Genomic DNA, 15,140 nt, shown 5'->3' with positions numbered 1-15,140 from the left:
TGGTCTAGGGGGATAAAACTCTACATCACTGCTAGGGGGCGAATAGGATACATCAATGGGAGAGTAAAGGAACCGAAGTATGGAAGTGCTGAGCATGATAGGTGGGACCAAGAGAACAGTATGGTGATGTCTTGGCTCTTGGTTTCAATGCTGCCACAAGTAAGGAAGACCTTTATGTGGGCTGAAACTGCTTGTGAGATATGGGAACAAGCGAAGTCCACTTATTCAGAACAGAGACACTATGCCAAGATATATCAACTGCAAGCAGGGGGAGAGGAGTCTCTCGATGTACCATTCTGATTTGACATCAATATAGAAAGAACTTGATCACTATCAGAATGTGAATTGGAAGTGTGATGAAGATGTAAAAGCCTATAAGTCACTTGTATCACAGCAACGCGTGTTTGCCTTTCTCCTAGGGCTGAATCAGTCATATGAGTCCATCAGGGTACAGATCTTGGGTAGTAAAGACTTGCCATCAGTCCAGGAGGTGTATGCCTTGGTGCAGTCAGAAGAAAGCAGAAGAAGTGTGATGAATGGTGTAGAAGGGGAGTCAGTTGCCCTAGCGGTCCGGGGAAATTCAGATACAAATGTCGGAGGTGGTTTTAAAAGGGGTGACACTCAGAAAAAAAACAGAAGATAAAAGCAAGTTTTGGTGCACTCACTGCCAGAAGACACGACACACTAAAGATACATGCTGGGATCTCCATGGAAAACCTAAATGGGCACAGGATTTGGGTAAGAAGTCAGCACCGAATCAGGGCAAGAAACCAGGCCAACAAAATCAAAGAAGGTATAACTCAGCTAATCTGGCATCGACAGAGACTAGTCCTTCCGTAACTCAGGAGAGACATCCCGGTTCTGACCCTAAGGAAGATATTATCAATTCCTTCCGTGAACATTTGGAATTGTATGGTAGGACTCTCCGCCAGGTGGATTCTGGGCCTACTCCTTCTACCTCATTTGCGTCTACATCAGGTAATGCCACAGCCTTCCATGTGTCATCTCATACTACTGATTCACCTTGGATTATTGACTCCGGAGCCTCAAATCACATGACCGGTAAGTCAAATTTGTTCCAGACATATAACCTTCTCTCTGGGAGAGATAAGGTAAGACTGGCTGATGGTTCTTTTTCTACCATAGCTGGCCGAGGCACCATATCTCTCCCACTTGGCCTTACTCTTCCAAATGTCATGCATGTTCCGAAATTACCTATTAATTTGTTGTCCATTAGTAGTATTACTCACTCTTTGAACTGCTCAGTCACTTTTTTTCCGTCTTCATGTGTGTTTCAGGATTTGACCTCGGGGAAGACAATTGGTAGAGGAAGCATGGTGGATGGTCTCTACGTGTTGGAGAATAATGCTGGTCTAGTGGCGACTGAGTCCACAAGTTCGACGAGTGAGAGTCAGGCCTATTTATGGCATAGTCGTTTAGGTCATCTTTCTTTTGAGTCGTTAAAAGTTATGTTCCCAAAGATTTTTAAGTCCTTGTCAGTGAGTCAGTTACAGTGTCAAACTTGTCAGTTGAGTAAACATTGTAGAAGCTCTTTACCTTTAAGAAATAAAAGATCTGAATTTCCATTTCATATTGTTTATTCTGATGTTTGGGGCCCTGTTACTCTACCTACTGCGGCTGGTTATAAGTATTTTGTTACGTTGATTGATGATTATTCTCGATACACTTGGGTTTATCCTATGCGATCTCGAGATGAAGTGCCACAAATTGTGAAAGATTTCCAACGCATGGTGTTCACTCAGTTCCAAATGGAAATTCATATTTTCCAGTCGGACAATGCAAAGGAATATTTCCATAGTGATCTCACGAAGTTCTTTGCTTCGAGTGGGTCACTTCAGCAAAGCTCTTGTGCCAGGACACCCCAACAAAATGGTGTGGCTGAACGAAAAAATCGTCATCTACTCGAAGTTGCTCGTGGCTTGCTGATTCATATGAATGTGCCGAAACAGTTCTGGATGGATGCAGTATTGTGTGAGACATATATCCTCAATCGCATGCCCTCTCGGCTACTAGAGTATAAGGCCCCACATATGCTCTTGTTCCCTATAGCCCCGCTGTCCACCATTCCGATGCGTGTCTTTGGGTGTCGTTGTTTTGTCCACAACCTATCACCTACTCGTGGTAAACTTGACCCCCGGGCTATTCCTTGTGTTTTTCTTGGTTACCCCTCATCTCAAAAGGGGTATCGTTGCTATGATCCCATTGCCCGTAAGTACTATGTTTCCATTGATGTCTCATTCTTTGAGAGTCAACCGTTCTTCTCGGTTTCTCTCAGGGGGAGAGTAGGGTTGAGGAGAAACAGGCGACGACTCAAATTCAACTACCTCCTTTACCCGATCCTCCTCCGTTCCAGGTTTTCCATCGTCGTCATAAGAGCCAGCAGAGTTCAAGAGCCGTGGAGCCGGACACTATGCAACCAACATCATTGGATTCACCCGAGGCAGATCCGTCTCATCAGCCAGGTACACTTGCTCCCATTGCTCCTTTACATGGTGATTCACATGTCCCCAATGATCTTAATATTCCTATTGCTAAGAGAAAGGGTGTTAGATCTTGTACCACTAATCATCCTATCTCTAACTTTGTGTCCTATGAGCATGTTTCACCCTCGTACCGTGCCTTCCTCTCCTCTGTGGACAGTGTTCCCATCCCTAAGACCGTGGCAGAAGCTTTGTCAAAACCTGAATGGACAGATGCAATGCAGGAAGAAATTGATGCCTTACATAAAAATGGTACGTGGGAGTTGGTAGATCTTCCTGAGGGGAAAGAACCAGTGGGGTGCAAGTGGGTGTTCACAGTGAAACACAAAGCTGATGGAACTATTGAAAGGTACAAGGATAGACTGGTAGCAAGAGGCTTCACACAGGTATATGGAGTGGACTATGCAGAGACTTTTGCCCCTGTAGCGAAGATGAACTCCATTCGGATTCTCCTTTCCTTGGCAGCAAATCTTGACTGGGATCTTCACCAATTGGACATCAAGAATGCCTTCTTGAATGGTGACTTGGAAGAGGAGGTGTACATGACCCAACCCCCAGGGTTCTGTGCCAGAGGTAGTGAACAAAAGGTGTGCAGGTTGAAAATGTCCTTATATGGATTGAAACAATCACCTCGGGCTTGGTTTAGTAAGTTCCATGTAGTAGTCCAACAAATGGGATTCAAACAATGCCAATCAGATCATATCTTGTTTGTAAAAAGAGGTGAAGGTAAAATTGCAGCACTTATTGTGTATGTGGATGACATAGTGATCACAGGAGATTGGGAGGCTGAAATCCAGAGACTAAAAAAATTCTTAGCCACTAAATTTGAGGTGAAGGATCTAGGCCCCTTACAATACTTCCTTAGAATTGAAGTTGCCCGCTCTCACAAGGGCATCTTTATTTCCCAACGGAAGTATGTACTAGATCTACTAGAAGATACAGGCAAGTTGGGGGTAAAACCATCTGATTCACCTATTGAACCTAATCACCATCTGGGAGACAGTCTGGGAGAGTTTTTGAAAGATGTAAAGATGTTCCAGAGACTGATGGGGAGACTTCTGTATTTGTCTATGACCAGGCCTGATATTGCCTATGCAGTGGGTGTCCTTAGTCAATTCATGCACAGCTCGATGACAACTCACTTTGAGGCTGCAGAGAGGATCTTGAGATATCTCAAGAAGTTTCCTGGGGCTGGTTTGTTGTTCCAGAAACACAGTCACTTAAAAGTGGAAGTATATACTGATGCAGATTGGGCAGGAGCAATCAATGACCGAAAGTCCACCAGTGGTTATTGTGCCTTTGTAGGAGGAAACCTTGTCACATGGAGAAGCAAAAAACAAAGTGTGGTGGCTAGATCCAGTGCTGAAGCAGAATATAGAGCGATGGCTCATGGGTTTGCGGAAATCATGTGGATAAGAAATCTGTTAGGTGAACTGGTTTTTGTAGTAAACAATCCTACTTCACTCTATTGTGACAATAAAGCAGCCATCAATATTGCTGCTAATCCAGTTCTGCATGATAGGACAAAATACATTGAAGTGGACAAACATTTTATCAGAGAGAAACTTGAAAGTGGAGAAGTGTGCACACCATATGTCAACTCGGAAGAGCAACTTGCAGATATCTTCACCAAAGGTCTTCATCATGTGCGGCACAAAGATTTGTGTGACAAGTTGGGCATGATTGACATCTATTCTCCAACTTGAGGGGGAGTGTTGGAATAATGTTAGAATAACTTAGTTGCAGTTGTTAGGGCTTGTTTGTCTAATTAAAGTGTTTTTTTATTTCGTTTTTTATTTCTGTTATGTCTATTATTGTACTCAGGGGCACAATGGTATTTTCCTTTGTTATTTCTGTCGCCCTATATATATTAAATAAACACCGGCGCCGCCAGTACTGTTGCATTGCAAACTCTCTCTTTTCTCTTCTCTTCTCTCCTCTTTCACCTATCTCTGGCCGGCTACACTGCCAAGAGAAACGTTTTGCAATATTTTCCAAATCCAAAGGGAGTGAAGTCTAGCACAACTGAAGGCAGTTCATACAAGGATTAATCTAATCCTTAGAGAAATGGGAGAGCTCATGGAAGAAATTAATAATGTTTCAATTGAATTGAATTTAACACCAACCAATCTAATTATGTTAATTTACTTGGAATTTTATATTTCCCAATTTTCAACTTCTTTGTTCCTAATAGTCTAAACTCTTCAAATTTGACATCAGTTCCCATGCTTCAAGAAATAAGACATAAAATATAAGCATGTATAGCTTATTTTCCTCTTTAAGAAGCATTGCTGAATGGAAAAAGTGAGAACCTCCTATCAACATATCTTGGAAAAAGGATGAGTAATTAATAGGGGTTCCAACTTGGCAGGATCAGGCTAAGCATTTGTTAAAATTTGAAAGCCATTATAATGATTAATGTCGCATTAGTATGAACATGGCCATTATAAACAGGATAACAATAGGAGATAGTAACATAGTCCATAAAAATACCTGCTTTCTTCCCCTCACCCCTAGATGTGGAGTTGCCAGGGTGATAAAATTGATAGGCTCCAGTCCAGCAATTGTATCTCCTTTTGAAGAACATGCTGAAACTTCTGATTTTCCATAACTAGAATCAGCAAGATCATCAGGATGATCACTTATGCATGTATTTGATGAGTAAAGAACACCAACTGCGTATCTTGCAAACAAGCCACCAAGAGAATGCGCTAAAAAAGAGATTTTTTTTAGGCTCTCTGTCTGTTGGACAACTTGTATGACCTACTCCAAAATTTATAACCATAATTTCAGCATAAAAAATAAGTCATTTTCAACTATAACCATGATCAGTGTACAATTTAAAAGAAAGGAAATAAAAGAAATGATCAAGTCTCACTTCATTTGCTAATCGTCTTCCAGCTCCATCAATTCCAGTGAAAGTTTTAGTGTAGGTATTAGATGAGCTTGCTGAAAACAGCAACATGGTACACCTCTTTCACATTAGAGCTAATGAAATTCATTGCAAGTGCATTAGAAAAATAAATATTATCAGGGTGGTTATACTTTGGTTGATTTGGGAAGAAAGGAACTTGAGAATCTTCAAGGTTACTACTTTGATCAGACTGGCAAATTGGCTAAAGGTTACTACTTTGTTCGAGAATTTTTTTTATCAATAACAGAAGCGATTTTATTAAATAAGTTTAGTACAATGAAAAAGGAAAAAAGGGAAGGGATAAACACTCTAGCCCTCCCCAACAGAAAATATAGTTACAACCTACAACACAGCCCAAAATAAACTATTATATCAGAGGATGGATATACATTTTTTTTTAATGAATGATAACAAATTTATTAATTCAGAAGCAGATTTAGAGTGAGTTCATATGGATATACATTGCTGATTCATCTTCTTCAAATCAGCCATCAACCAGTAGTTAGGACTCTACCACCATTGATCCAGGTAAAACTAAATTTTGATGGATGAACCCTAGGTAATCCAGGATCATTGGATGTGGGAGTTTTTAGAAATTAAGAGGGTGCTCAGTGCTCTTATGGCTATCTATCAGGCCATGTAGGCCATAACAATTCAGCAAAAGCAGAACTAATAGCACTACTATATAGATTGAGATTAGGGAGATCCCTCAACATTACATATCTACTAGTGGAAGGCGACTCAAGGACTGCCATTGGGTGGATGGAGCATAATAAGCCAGGGTCATTGTCGTATAGACAACATGAGGGAGAGGCTGTCAAGGGAGATGAATGCAAGATTCAACTGGATATAGAGATGAGAAAATAACATGGCTGATGGGGTAAATAGGGATCAAATACATTGGGGAACAACATAAATAGGTGAAATGTAAAAAGGTGTTGCTATTCTATAGCCTTGGGTTAACTAATCACCACCTTGTATATAGAGTTTTTACAACAAAAAATCTTTTCAGTTATCCATGAAAAAATATTTGTATTTAAAAACTGACATTAGACTTTTGAAAGGGAAAAAAACACATAACCAAAAACATGCACAAGATGAAGAATAGCACTTTTCTTGAGAAAATAAATTAAGAAACTAAGAATTACATTGAAAAAGCACATATGCCATACCATATATCAAAAATTTGCTTCCTAGTCGTCTTTTCAGCTCCGCTTCTACATATGTCCAGTCACTAGGGCTGCATCACTTACAGGATCAGTGAAAGTGAATGTCACTGTCACCAACTTGGAAATAGAAATAAACAATAAGTAAGTATTGTCAATTTCAGCAAAATCATCTAGAAGTATTGGAAATGTAAAACAACAACCACTTCTTTTTCCATGGCAATAAAAACATAGATTTGTTGATTCCGTCAGTGGTAAGAAAACCTACTTTGTTGTGAAAAAGAAAAAAGTTACATTGTAATCAACCAATCACTAAAAATGATACCAATACAAAAATTTAATTGTTACTGCTCAAAGAAAATATATATATATATATATATATATGAAAGTATAATTTTTATTTTGGTTTATCACTTTTCTATGCAAGTATTTTAACCATTGGATGTAAGAACACCTCATTTTTATGATCATGGAACAAAATTTTCATCTTTGACTATTTCAGTCTTTTAATCTTCCCTTGCTAATTTTCTGTTACACTTTTTGACCCATGAGTATGCAATATTATCAAGAATCCTTGAAGTTCCATTTATAAATTCTATGTACCCTCTAATATTTTCCCAATTGTCCAAAATTTTCATTTCATTGTGAAAATTGCAAGACATTGAATTATAATGTTACAGTGTACTTAGTGATGGTGGCAAATATCAATCTCCATAATTTTGATCTGCATTTACCTGGCCAAGATGCCATGAACAAGGACAAGAAGATGATCAGGTTCCTCATTGGACTTTGAGTTCCCCTTTGGTGTTACAACGTTTCTCTGATTGGAACCCATTGCTTGGATTCTGAGACTTGGATTTTTGCTGAAATTTTTCAGGCCTGGATAAAGTTCATTTAACACATTTCAGTTGAAGAAATAAAAGGAAAGAGAACAAGAAAAACTGATACAAATTCATTTCGTTTCTTGATTATGATGCAATATTATGAATTAAACATACATAAGGAATATTTTTTTTTTCTTTTTGATAGTCAAAAGAAGAAAAATATTTGTATTAGTACAAAAGGTGGGAGAGCTTCTCTCACGATATAAGGAATATTATTGCATATGAGAATATCATCCATAATTTCAGGTAGAAGGATCCAGACTTGAGTAAATGACATTTACGTCTTTTAAACTTAATCAATAGATTCCAATAGGATATGAGTACTAGAGATCCAGAACAGTATAAACATATTAGAGCATACCCTGGATATGTATTATGCCAATACAAGAAGAATATTATTGCATATGAGAATATCATCCATAATTTCAGGTAGAAGGATCCAGACTTGAGTAAATGACATTTACTTCTTTTAAACTTAATCAATAGATTCCAATAGGATATGAGTACTAGAGATCCAGAACAGTATAAACATATTAGAGCATACCCTGGAGATGTATTATGCCAATACAAGAAGAATGTGATGGTAGAGAATAAGCTTTCAATGTGAAATTTAATGAACGAGTACTGCAAAGAAATCAAATCAGAATGCAGGGAGAAAATCACAATTGAATATATTAAAAAAATGCATTTTTGGTAATAAATAAAGAAGAAAAATTTATTAATACTGGAAAGAAAATACAAAGGAGGTGAGGGATCACCTAAGAAAGCAGGAACACAACACAACATTACTCCCCCCATTCCTATGTGAAAAACAGATCAAAACCCAGAACCAAAGGACTCCTTAATATCCTCTGCAAAATCTGGAAGAATCAGAACCCACTCCGGTATCCTTTTACCAAAAATTGAAGCAAGACGATCATGACCTCTGAATTTATCTTCAAATATTCATCTGTTTCTTTCCTTCCACAGCTCCCTACAAATTGCGAATGGCAATCAACTCCAGATTATCTTTGCTTTTCTGCTTCCTCTTAAGGCTGGCCAATGAGCAAAAAATTTCACTTGGAGAACTTGGGTTCCACATTTCCAATTTAAACTTGGAGAAATAAATACCCCCAAATTTATCTTCGCATAACAGCAGCCAAAATAAAGGTTAAACACACTCTTATCCTCAATGAGGCAAAGATAATATCTTCCTGCCAGCTGAAAATCCCTACTCTTTGATATGATCTTGAGTAAGGATGCTGTCCAAAGCCACTAACCATGTAAACACTCCCACCCTAGGAGGTATAAGATTGCCCCAAACACCATTAACGTCTTTCCTTTCAAACTGATTCCTTGCCAATGCCTTGTAGAAGTATTTTACAGTAAACACTCCTTTGCTACTCTCCTTCCACTAGCTTTAATCATTCTTATCCAAGTGTAATTTCACTTCCTTCACTTTGGCCAACAAGTTAACATATTCTTCAATCTCCCAATCAAATAGAGTCCTTCTGAATTTTGGACACCACAACACTGCACCCTCAATTATTTTGAAACATTGGGATATTTCTCCTACTCAACCTATATAGCTTTGGATATGTATCGCATAACCTTCCAATCACCAACCACTCATCTTCCCAAAATCCAATGCTTGAACTGCTTCCAACATTAAAGGACACATAATTCATAAAGGCTTCATGAAAATTCATTGTCCCTTTCCAAAACACACACCCCATAAATTGACTTCACTTCTCTTTAATCCCATCCAAAATTCATCACCCCATATTTGAATTCAATGACTCTTCCATTAATCCCCCCTTTCACAATTAAATCTCCGTAACCATTGCCCCAGTAATGCCCTATTAAATAATCTTACCATTCTAATCCCCAAGCCACCATTTTTTATCCCTACAAACCTTCTCCCACTTCACCAAGTGGAACTTCCTTTCCTTGGACCCTAACACTCCATAGGAAACCCTCTGCACCCTTTGAATTTATTCCACCACTGATGCTGGTACTTTAAGTAGAGATCAGTAATAAACTGGTAGATTAGATAACACACTCTTAATCAATGTTATCCTTCCCGCAATGACAGGTACTTCCCCTTCCAGTTGTTAATCATTGTTCAATTCTGTCTAGAATTGGCTAAAAAGGCAACAAAGATTTTGCACCAATTGGGAAACCCAAGAAAGTAAATGGAATCTCCCCCAAGAGAAAAAATAATAAGTAAAATAATTTCATGAGAGGATTAAGTTACGCCTTAATTGAAAATGGATGAACAATAACTCCAGCGAAGTTTATAAAATTAGATATATCAATATCCTTTAAACCCATGAATTCTACCTAGAATTGCATACTTTTTATATGATCACCCTATCTTAACTCAAAGGTTTTGTATATGTGCTTTCACAGTATGACATCTCAATAAGGTTTAACTTTGAAGTTGCTAGAAGTATCAGTATATCAGATAACAAAGGATCTGAAAACTGGACAGAGAGTGAGAATTTACAATAAATGTTTAAGACCAACTTTTGGAGACAAAATATGCACAGAGAAGTTTAGGAAATGGAAATTTCTATCTGTTGGATGAGATAGGAAAGGTACTCCAAACCTTGGATCTAAACCCAAACCCATAAGCACAATATTTCTCTGGAAATCTGGGCATTCAAAGGTAAATTTGAAGGAGACAATAGTATTCAAAAAAAAAAAACACTCATGAAGTATTCAAAGGTAAATTTGACATTTGGGGTAGAAGTGGCACAGAGACAATAGTACATAAAATTTTGTATTTCAGATGGTATGCAGTGTAGCTGGGAAGGGGCCATTACTTGGTGTAATGATAAAATGTTGGGCTGGAAAACATGAAAATGCAGATTTGACTCTGAGGGTGGCCACTTTGTGCAAAAATTGCCAAAGGTTAGGATCGTACACAGTCTACACCTCCCAAGACCCCAGATAGATGAAGCCAACATTGGGTAATGGCCTTTTATGTAGTGTAGCTGGGAATTACATTACTGAGACATTATGTCTTCTTGATAGGTTAAGCCTTTATAGGGTGCTTAGTATGGCTGGTTTGTATCATTAATGGAAAGTATCTCTTTTTTGGGTCTTTGAGGTTCAGAAATTCTGGAATTGGCAAATGATTTGGGGGTTTATTCCAAATACCAAGATCTAATGCAGTATAAAGTTTAAGAAGGTATTTACAAAGCTCATTCTTTGTTTATCATGAATTCAGTATTTAAAATACACATTCCTTATTGGTTCATTTCATTAAGCATAATAATGGCATAGATATTTATTGTTTCTTTAAAGTAGAAGTCGATGTTGTACACATACTGAAGAATTGATTCAAGGTGAATCACTGTAGTACAATCTCCTTTTCTTGGCAGTAAATCTACTTTCCTCATATGTTGTATTCCCACCCAGGATTTTTTTTTTAATATGGACTACATACTTTAATAAAATCTTCACAATAGACAATTAACTTTTTTTCAACAAAGTTAAACGTTTCTTTGCAATACTTGGAGGTTGTTAGGACATTACTAATCACAAGTAACTTTCTGATGGCCATTAAGTAAAAGGGAACTGTTAGAGTCGGAAGAGGGACACTTTAGTCATTATAGGCTGGTTTATTAAAGGGTTATTTGTCTCTTTTATTTCAGTTTAAGTAGGACAGTCTTTGTATAACAGTCACAAACATACAAATATATCTGGTTGACTAAGAGTTGGAAGATTTTCCTAACTCTCAAGATTAGACCTTTTTCTCATTCATTCTTCTCCACTTTCTCTCTTGCTCCTTCTCTTTTTCTTCAAACCTATGGCTGGAACCAGTGTAACAGGATTGTTAACATGGTATCAGAGAACCTGTAATCAACCCCAAATTTTTCCATCGCCTTTTAGCTTCTTGTTTTGAAGAGAACTCATCAATTGGTTGGAAGATCAGTGAGAAAACACAAAATGGCTAGTTGTTTTTCTGTGTAGGAGACAACCGTGTCTCCAGTGGTTGCTGCAGTTGCGGTTTTCGTGGGTATCTAGAAACCCTCTACTCGATACTCAAAGAGGGCCTGTCAATGGAGAGGTTGGTTACCCATGTTCTTGTGAAGATTTGTTGGTCCATTCAAGTGAGATATGTGTTTGAGAAGTTTTTTTTATGGTTTTAATTGGTGAGAGGGCTGATTGATGTAATGCTTGTTGCTGAAACTGTGATAGTGGGTGTTTCGGCAACAATTGATCAGTGACTGTGTGGTGTTGTGGGTGTTAACCTAGTGTGGTGTGGTGTTGTTGGTTGGGACTTTATGTCAAAAGAAAAAATTATAACATGACAACTATAAGAGAGAATAGTGACCCAAAATCAAATGTTATGATCTCCCCCTGCTTATCTAAATGTGCAAATGACTTCTATTAAACTGAATGGTGAGAATTATGTGGCATGGGCCAAGTCGGTGGAGGTTTTCCTTAGAGCCAAAAAGAAGGTGAAGCATGTGAAAGAAGAAAAACCCTTGGCTGAATCCCAAGGGTATATTGAGTGGGAATAAGAAGATGCACAAATTATGATATGGTTGTGGAATAGTATAGAGCCTAAGATTAGTGTGAATTTTATGTTTTTAGATACTGCCAAGGAGATTTGGGACCATGCTAAGAAACTCTATTCTAGGCAAGACAACACTACAAGAGTATATCAACTTTATTAGGAGACTTTAATCTACAACAAGGAAATCAAAGTCTTGAAGAGTATTATGCTAATATGAGAAATATCCGAAATGAGCTTAATGTTTATCATCCCTTAACATCAGATGTAAAAATTCAGCAACAACAAAGGGAGTGGCTTGATGTGATCGGATTTCTAGTGGGTTTGAAAGCAGAATATGAGCCAACCAGAGCACAAATATTAGGTGGTTCTGATCTTCCCTCTCTTGAGGAGGTGTTTGCCCTACTCCATAGAATTTCTATTGGATCTTTAGAGAGTCCTACTATCTCCGGTAGGTCTGCTTTTGTAGTGGCAAGAGGGGGAGGTCGTGGGAATAGAGGAGGAGGTCATAGAGTCCAAGGAGGCCAAGGTAGTCCTGTGTTTAATCGTGGTGGTGGACATGGTGGAGGTCAAGATTCAAGGGAAGGTCTTGGTAGAGGACATAGTAATGGTCCTAGGAAGTGCACATACTATGGAATAGAGGGGCATACTATTAATTTTTGTTACGATCTGCATGGTCCACACCCTACATGGGCTAATCATGCTATGACAAGTGGTGGTGGTGAAATAAGTGAGGATCAACAAATTAACCAGACACCTTCTACATCCACAAGTTCATATGGGAAGGAGATGGTGAGTGCTCCACGTGATGAATATGAAAGGTTTCTTCTTAGCATTTTATGCTAAATACACTAAAAAATGTAGTAGTACATCCATGATCTGTATGATCCATTAACCATTTGTTCCACCTGATAAGGAAACCCGATATTTCCTAACAAAATAGAATAATCGATTGGTTAAAGATAGTCGTTTACAATGTATGGATGCCCCAACCACTGAAAGTAATATTGCTAATGGATTTGACAGCACAGTCATTCACACTTCATCAATTCACCTTCAAGATAGAACCGCATTTCCCTGTTGACTAAAAAACTAATAATACTGAGGCTTAAACAAAAACAGATTCAAATTTACAAGGCCGTGGAAGCATGCACATACAGTATTTACTAAAATCCACAAATATGGACTGATTGGATTTATCACTTGAGATTTTGGATACAGAGTTTGATCTGTAATTACGAGGAATCTAGTATGTATTGGACAGTATTGGCAGAATAGAAATCATCCAAAGTATTCAAGTGGGTGGGTATTGACAAACGGAATTTATCTATTTGACACGGTTGTTGTGACATGCTTATATTAAGCACCACAATGATCCACCTTAATCATCGATAACTATACTGGTAAACTGTCACCCCACGACCAGTTCAGTCAAATAAATTCTCGAATAAACCTAAGTCTAAGCCATTCCAATTTCCAAGGTAAACAAGCAATCCTGAAATTCCTGCCTACACATATACAATCATATAAAGCTCCCATTATGAAGATTTTCAGTGTCAAAACCTGAACAACATAATGAACTCCCGGCATTTAACGTAAATTCAATCGACTTTCCAATAAAATCATCCAGCACAGAGACAAAGAAACAGGAAAGGGACAACCAACACCAGAAGAGATTACAAATAAAGAACAAGGAATATTTTATTATTTACCAGAGGAGGAGTTACAGAGATTAGAGGGAAAACCCTGTGAGGAACTGGTACAACTGGAAGAGGAACAATGAGAAGATGGCCCTCCATGTCCGCCATTTTTATTGAGCCTGATCCTTGGGGAATAACTGCAACGAGCATGGATTAAAGGCGCAGAAGCCATAAATAACAAAGAATAGTACAAACAAAGACAACGAGATCTCTTTTTCTCGCTTTCCGTTATGCCAGCATTCTTGTCGCCGTGTGGTTATCCTGACGGCTTGATCACTTCCATCATCGTCAAAATGCTCTTCCGCTGCACTTCTCCGTCACGGATCCCGTGGCCGTGTCACCATCACGCGCACGAGCAACGAAGCTCTATTCCTACTTTTAGAAAAAGAGAAGAGAAAAGTTCACACGAGTACCAGGTTGAAGAAGAAGCCGCCGGTATTTCTGTTTCTCTCGGACGGCAGGCCTATCGGAGTTCGGATTGAGATTCCGGAAAGATGGGGAAGGGGAGTACAGAGATATGTCGGACTGCTTTGATTGCGTTAGTGCATCGTGTGGCAAATCATAGGTCCACGTGTACTGGGCGCGTGATTGTCTGATTGATTGTCGCTCTACGAATATAGACAAAATTTTGGGTGTTTGTCCACGCAAAAAACCGAAGGAAAATGTCGTTACATGTGTGTATAATTCGAGATCCATAATTCGAATTAGGATCTTCTGAACACAAAACATATATCTGGAACATCTCACATGAATGGCGACATGAAATACCGGATGTGCGGGTAACGTCTTATGCACTGTTTTATCGTAGTCGGATCGTCTCCGAACGAGTCCGGATCTCCTCTAACAAACGCTCCTCACATCACCTCCCAGCCGCACATCAAGATCATCTCCCGTATTATATGTTGTTATTGACGGGGAGATGTTTACAATGGACGGTGGGATGTAATGTGAGGTCGGTGTGAAGAGCGCTAGTGGCAAATCCCCACTGGATCCGAACTCGTATAATTACAAAATATTATGAAGTCCGGATACGCCACCAAAATAATACAGCCGCACACATCCAAATATCCTTCCGTTACAACAAATAAGACAAACAAACAATATGTGCAGCTGAATGTATTGTATTGTTACTAGCACTCCAGGGTAGCAGATCCAGACCAGATTCAAATGTCGAGTTCACATTGGCCCCGCACAGCACATCCCAACCGTGTCAAGGTGCAAACTTTAGGTTTCAGGCCTGGCCCAACCTGAAGTCAAAACCGAATTAATTTATCATTAGCGGAGGGGCCTGCATCGCAGGGTCTAGAATGAAACCATCGCCCCGTTGACCCATTGATCTAGTTCCTCACAAAAAATTATTGAATCAGTCAATGATTTATTGACTCGAGTGGTCGAACCGTTGACCTATTGACCTGTTTAATGGTTTTTGGCATTTTTTTATTTTTTTAATTAAAAATCATCTAGGCAA

The 15,140-nt window shown here is 38.7% G+C and overlaps 1 protein-coding gene across 3 annotated transcripts in view; it reads right to left on the bottom strand.

Annotated features, from left to right (window-relative positions):
* The window catches only part of LOC148873747 (Hydrolase-like protein family), a 47,469-nt gene extending 32,558 nt beyond the window's left edge, over nucleotides 1-14,911 (bottom strand). For all 3 annotated transcript variants that reach the window (XM_088963585.1, XM_088963587.1, XM_088963586.1), the window contains exons 1-5: nucleotides 13,685-14,911; nucleotides 7,316-7,460; nucleotides 6,588-6,655; nucleotides 5,380-5,450; nucleotides 4,995-5,264 (exon numbers count right to left, since the gene is read on the bottom strand). In XM_088963585.1, the coding sequence (XP_088819711.1) occupies nucleotides 4,995-5,264; nucleotides 5,380-5,450; nucleotides 6,588-6,655; nucleotides 7,316-7,460; nucleotides 13,685-13,844 (714 nt within the window). In that variant the 5' untranslated portion in view covers nucleotides 13,845-14,911. The remainder of the gene's footprint in view (nucleotides 1-4,994; nucleotides 5,265-5,379; nucleotides 5,451-6,587; nucleotides 6,656-7,315; nucleotides 7,461-13,684) is intronic.
* Nucleotides 14,912-15,140: the final 229 nt, after the last annotated feature.

This window comes from Nelumbo lutea, chromosome 1, assembly GCF_056320005.1.
Source record: "Nelumbo lutea isolate HS-2025 chromosome 1, American lotus-T2T, whole genome shotgun sequence".
Lineage (NCBI taxonomy): Eukaryota > Viridiplantae > Streptophyta > Magnoliopsida > Proteales > Nelumbonaceae > Nelumbo > Nelumbo lutea.
Note: the sequence above shows the minus strand (reverse complement) of the source record. Positions and strands in the feature narration are given on the sequence as shown.